Here is a 6,236-nt window from a genome sequence, read left to right as displayed (position 1 = left end):
AAATCATTCTCAGGATGCAAACAATGACCAGGGATAATTATGGCTATCGTTCATTTGTATATTTCTATTTTATAAACTGGTTATATAATTTCTTAAAAGATATAAACATTTCCAGTTCTTTTACATCTAGGTAGAAAATAATTCCAGCCTGAGTTTGTTGTCTCTGCACAGCTTTGTTCAGCCAAACAAAGCCATTGCTTCACTGTCTCCTGATGTTCCCAATTACAGCTGTTGCAGTGTAATTGACTCAGCTGAATCACTTTTTCAATCTAATACAGTCCCAATGGGTTACAGTGTTAATTAAACAACTTGCATTACAGTGTTAGTTAAATAACTTGCCAATTTTACAGCCTGCCATACATGTTTTGTTGTACTTGATTTACCTTGAACACACGCAGCTTTATGAGAAGCACCCAGCAGCTTCTCCCCCTCCTGCTCAGAGCGGGGCAAAGCTCCGGGCAGGTAAAGCACAGAACAAGCAGCGTGAAAGGGGAGASTCCTGAGCTGGAGCTGCTGCCCGGGCACAGCCCTGAGTGCAGCTGAACAAACTGTTGTGGGCTCTCGGGACAGGGAATGATTTGGTCACTCTGCCCACACCGAGGAAAAGCTGCCCACATGCAGCCGGGGCCTGGCTGACCTGTGGATGATGTGCCTGCTCTGCAAGTAGTCGAGGGCCAGCACCAGCTCACAGATGAAGAGTTTCACCGTTCCCTCTCGGAATCGCACGTTTTGTTGCAGATGATAGCGCAGGTCCCCTCCAAGCAGCAGGTCGACCACCATGAACATATCCTCTTCATCCTGGAATGAGTACCTAAAACAGCATGCACACGTGGTTCAAGGATGGCAGCACGAAAAGTGACAGGTAATGAAGGGACACATGGTACCTCTGAGAATGCTCATCATTTCTTACAACTTCTTCACTTAAGATATTATAATTTCATGACCTTTCCACTCTCCATTTCCCACTGTAGCTAAAATTCTATTGTCACACTTGTGATGGCAATAATTTGTCACAGATCCGTAACAGAGTCAGAGCAGATAGTATCAACAACTCAAGATGGACATCTGTCTTCTCTGAGCACCCACRGGAGGTGAGCACAGGAGAAAGAGCCCCGGAGCAGCACAGCCCTGCCCGAGAGCCCAGCACTGGAGAAATCACTGGAGAAAGCTCCCACGGCAGCTGCCAGGCTGTGAACCCAAGTGCTCAGCACAACAGGGGTGCAGCTGCTCTCATTTGACAGACTGTGTCTCTGACAGGGGCTGCCAAACAGCTGGGAGCCTCTTCCCCATGGATCTTCCCTTAGCAGCACACTGATTGCTTCATGGGATGAGCAGCACCACAAGCCAGACCACTGCTCCTCACATGGAGTTTGTAGTTTGTGTATCTTTCAGAGCTCAGGAAAGCCACAGGAAAGTTAAAGGCATCCCGAGCCAGAGCTGGCATGGCAAGAACAGAAGCAGAGACACTCGGATGGTTTGTTCTGTACAGGTCGGTATATTCACACACACTGAGCAGTTCTCAGCTGCTGAGCAAACTTTGCCTGGAACTGTGTGTTCAAGTGGGAAAGACAAGTTTGGAGGTGTGAGATGGGAGGTGGAGCTGCATCTTTGCCGTTCATACCCCAGCCAGAATAACACTAAACAGCAACAGAAGCAAAATACCAAGAGTTCGCTGAACTGCACTGAGGTTACAGGAGATTTCAAAAAGGAGGAATTATTCAAAGGTTTGTGATCTTCATTGTCTTTTRGTCTCATTGATGATTTCTACCTTATTCTAAAAATAAATGCCRTTTCCAATAAATGTATTTAATTATSCACCACCCTRGAGGTATCCTGCAGCTACAGCAYATTGGCCACTTTATCATGGGATATATGAGCTTACACCACTTGGAATGTTACTGGTGTCCTAATAAAATTAAAAAGCAAGTAATGTCAAGGGACACCCAGCAGTGAGCCCTGCCTGGCCATCAATGCCATGCCACTGCTGGAAGCTGCTGGTGGTTACAAAGAGCACCTTTGAGTGCAGGTGGGGTCATGGTGATAGCCAAAGCCTGCCTGGAGGGACACTGTGAAGGAACACATGAACAAAMTCTCTTGGGCTGTCCTGGGGGGACAAGGGAGACAACTGCTTGTTTAACAAATCCCAATTCTCCTGAACAAGAGCCTCGGTCAGTGGAATGCACCAGCTGCTCCCAAGACAGACTTGAAGCAGATGAAGGGGTCTGATCCCAAAGGTGTCTGTAATTCACTGCACTGACTCAACCACGGAGCCAAGAAGTCACCTCTCACCATAAATTAACCAAGAAAGGGTGTTCCAGGCCCTGCATGATCTGCAGCTCCTTGAAAACATTCCTCACTTCATTGCGCTCCACACACTTGCGTTTGTTCATGTATTTCATGGCGTACATTTTCTTGGTGTCAGTCTTTTGCACCACGCAGACCTAAGAGAGCAAGGCAGGAGATAAATTAGAGATGATTTGTCAGCAAAACTTGAACGTTCTCCAGCAGCTTTGGCAGTGCCCACACTGCCAGGCACAAATCCATCTCSCAGTACTGCAACACTGGACACTGGCTGGGAATCACTTGCCCAGTTTTCAMCCAAAGAGAAATTTTTGGGGGAAAYTGAGSGGAAGGAATTTATCATCAAATATCCCTACAACATGAGAGACAGGGAATCCCAGAGAAGTCGACATTTTATTTCATGTCACTCACTATCATGCCCATCCCTCCCACACTTGCTCCTGTTGGGAACTCCCCTTCCACCACAGAACTACAAGTCAAACACTGGGGCCAGCACCTGATCCTCACTTTCCTGAGAAGTGTTAGYTCACAGTGAATCCTGGGCTTTGTTTGAGGGGTACTGGGCTACTGGGCTTTGAATTTTAACCTTTCTTATATACCACCAAATCTAAAAAGCAACATCACTTCAAGGAAAGCCTCAGAGCCTGTGAGAGTGCAGAACAGAACAGGCTTTGTTTACACAACAGTTCATGAGTTTGGGATGAACTCAATAATAAMAAACACTGTCTCATGGAGAAATATTTAACATATTTAAAAAATATTAAAAACCTGACAGGATTCCATATTTATTGTAGCTTTTGATTAAAAATGCATTATGATGTTCAGTGTTGATTTGCTGAGAAATATTAGAAAATGCTTRTTCAGAAAATGAATGAGATTCTGGTCATTTGTTGGAGCAGTTTCTCATTTTAATCTCATGTAATATGATTTGTGGCTACAGAATGTATAAGGAATCAGGCCCTGATTTCTTCCTGATTACCAGGAATTGAAGGTCAGGTCAAGGCTCACTGAAGGTGCATGGGCTTTGGTTCTGTATTCCATGTGAGCCTCCAATCCACGTCCCCTCACTTACACCTCCAGCTGTCCACATGSTGATTAGTTCCTAAAACACTCACTTTTCCAAAGCTGCCCTTYCCAATAGCTCTCAAAATCTCAAAATGGTCGAAGGTAACTGCAAGAAAGAACAAGCATTTCAATATTAAATTGCTGAGCAAACATTTGAGGATATTATGTTACTCCTACTTTTTCTCCATATGAGYGGAGAAAAATGAGGCATACCCCAGAAATATTCTATTCCTTTTGAAGATTTGGGTGTTTAAACTTGGTGTTTAACACGTTGGGTTTTTTGTTCTCTACAGCTCAGCTGTGAAGGTGAGTTCCTTAGGTCAGCCCCTGTCAATGGCAGACCGGGCAGAAAACAGCCAAGAGAATGTTCTCACTCTGCCTTCCTGCACTGTCTGCCAGAGATATTCTGCTCCTGCTGAGACCAAATGCAAAGCTGACTCTATAAAACCCTTACATCACATGAAGACATTGCCATTACCTTTTCAGGTATGATGGCACAGTCTAACCATAGCAAACTTTATGGTGACCACCTGCAGCACTTGGAAGGAACACAAGCTTTTAAACACAGATGCCCTTTCTTAAACCTGGAACAGCTGCAAAAATCAAAGTAAATACAAGTGGATGATGATTGAGTTTAACTGAATGTGTTTACCTGTGAGACCTTCTGGGAGAAGGGTGGTGGATAACTGCAGAATAAAAAGGGAGAGTGAAGATGCTTATCCCCTACAAAGAAAGATGAGAGTGGTTTCCCTTTTGGAGAGAGGTCAGCTGCAATAGCCCTGTGCTGTGACACACAGCCACAGCTGTGGAGAGAGGGGGATCCCTGGTTCCTGGCACCAGGACCCGCATGGAGCACACCAGAGCATCAACATCTGCAACAGCTGCAAACCCAGGGGAGTTAGGCCAGCAGGCACATTTTGTGTGTTCACACCCTATGTCCCYATTGTCCTTTACAGGAATTCTTTCATGAGCTGTTCACACCCTCTGCCTCCTTGTTGGTTAATACTGAGCTGGGAAAACTTCATAGCACGGATTTCTTTTGCACTACAGAAACTAGGAAAAATTACAAAAGCCAAAGAAAACCTGCAAGCAGTTGCATTAATAATTTGGAAATTGCAGCTGGTTTAGCCAAGAAGCTGCAGATGGGAAACAGCTCTGCAGGGCATGTTGGGACAGCGGTTGATGGGGTATCCAGCTCCTCATATATTTTACTTTTATTACTATTTGTATTTATCTACATATGCATATTGTTGTTGTACCAAGGTGAAAGCACATATGGCAGTCAGCAAGCTGACTCATGCAACAGCAAATATATTTATGGAGCAATCTTTTAATGACTGTCTGTGATCTTGGCAGCACAGGGACCCAGGTCTCCAATACTGTCCCAGCAGTACTTTTCCAGCCGAGCCAGGCTGCAGGCTCGCCCTCCCAGCACCCACAGGCAGTGGGGAGGCACCCAAAGCCTCCAGGAGCACCTATGGCAACAGCCACCTTCCCACCATATTTCCTACCCATCCTCCCCACACTGGCACCTCCAGAACAGGAGTATTTTGTCCCTTGGAGGCACCTGGCAGTGTCCCAGGGACACCTCAACCCCAAAGGGCTGTGACAATCCTGCTTTCAGAGCCAGCTGCTGGGAGGGAAGGCAAAATGACCCCAACACCAGACCACAGCTCTGTAGGCACCACAAGCACACAAGTGCTGCTCCTGCTGACCTCCACACATCTCTGCTGGCCCAGGACACCCAGATGTTTGCAGCCTCRGGATGGGTGCTTACAGTCAGTCTGTACTGGAGAACTCTGCAGTTCCAGACAAGAGCCAGGAAAAGCTCTTACCRTCCTCATTCCCATCAAAGGGTGGTGACTTGCTAGAGATGTTTGCCCCCATGGTGTGTTCAGTCCAGGCTCAGCACTCTCCGCTCCTCTGGGCTCTGTTCCCACACTCGAAGCCTTGGGGACAGTGCTGCTGTGGGTCACTCCTGCCAGAGCACAGCTTTGTCCTGCTGGTGCATCCTAGAGAGGGCAGGGAGCAAAAACTCATCATCACTCAGGATGAAGAAGCGTTTACAGCCTGTGTATTTCTCACTGGAGGTTCACTGCTCTGAGATCACAGCTGAGTGTCAGGGAAAAGCACATTGTGATGGAGTTTACTGGAGTTTACTGGAGAAAGCAGTACCACCATAACACAACACGGAACTCAGASCAGGACTGCTGCCCACTACAGCAAGGACAGGAGCAGACCACCAGACCCAAAGATCCAAGGAGCTGGCTCATGTTTGCTGTACCATCCACCATGTATTTTGTAGCTTCACTGATGGCTAATTGTAGTGAGGTCAATATCCAAAACAAATGGACACACTCACTTGGCTAGATAAAACCAAAAGGCACTTTTAACTACTGAGGTCATGTGGAAGGGTAAAAGCAATGGAAGAAAAAATTCAAAGTTGTCAACCTTTTGATTTAAGCTCTTACACAGGTATTTAATTTGGGACAAATCATACCATTCTGGTATTTTTAATGAAGAGATACCATGTAAAATCAAGGTGTCATTTCCACTCAGGTTTTTCAAAATTTTTTTTAATATGAGCTACAAACAAAAAGCAAACCTAATTTGTGGCTGGGTGCTGGCTGGAGTGACTGGCTTCCCTCTCCCACTGCAAAGGGACAGGTCTGTTCATTAGCAGGGAACACAGGCATTTTCCAGTCTCCCCGATATGTATGGGAATACTGGAGCATAGAACTCTGAGAGCTCAGTGACACCTGAGATAGCCTAAGCACTCTCTGTAGGGTAGAGCAGCCACTTTATTTTTTAAGCATTCATATGCAATGCACCTTAATTTGCTTGGTTTTGATACTGACATCCCTGTGATA

The 6,236-nt window shown here is 46.0% G+C and overlaps 1 protein-coding gene across 1 annotated transcript in view; it reads right to left on the bottom strand.

Annotated features, from left to right (window-relative positions):
• STK32A (serine/threonine kinase 32A) overlaps window positions 1-5,253 on the bottom strand; it is a 15,612-nt gene extending 10,359 nt beyond the window's left edge. The window contains exons 1-4 of the mRNA XM_057384301.1: window positions 5,202-5,253; window positions 3,417-3,472; window positions 2,290-2,441; window positions 638-811 (exon numbers count right to left, since the gene is read on the bottom strand). Coding sequence (XP_057240284.1) covers window positions 638-811; window positions 2,290-2,441; window positions 3,417-3,472; window positions 5,202-5,253 — 434 coding nt within the window. The remainder of the gene's footprint in view (window positions 1-637; window positions 812-2,289; window positions 2,442-3,416; window positions 3,473-5,201) is intronic.
• Between the last annotated feature and the right edge of the window lie 983 nt (window positions 5,254-6,236).

This window comes from Malurus melanocephalus, unplaced genomic scaffold, assembly GCF_030028575.1.
Source record: "Malurus melanocephalus ecotype Western Australia unplaced genomic scaffold, MMel_1.1 scaffold_696, whole genome shotgun sequence".
Lineage (NCBI taxonomy): Eukaryota > Metazoa > Chordata > Aves > Passeriformes > Maluridae > Malurus > Malurus melanocephalus.
Note: the sequence above shows the minus strand (reverse complement) of the source record. Positions and strands in the feature narration are given on the sequence as shown.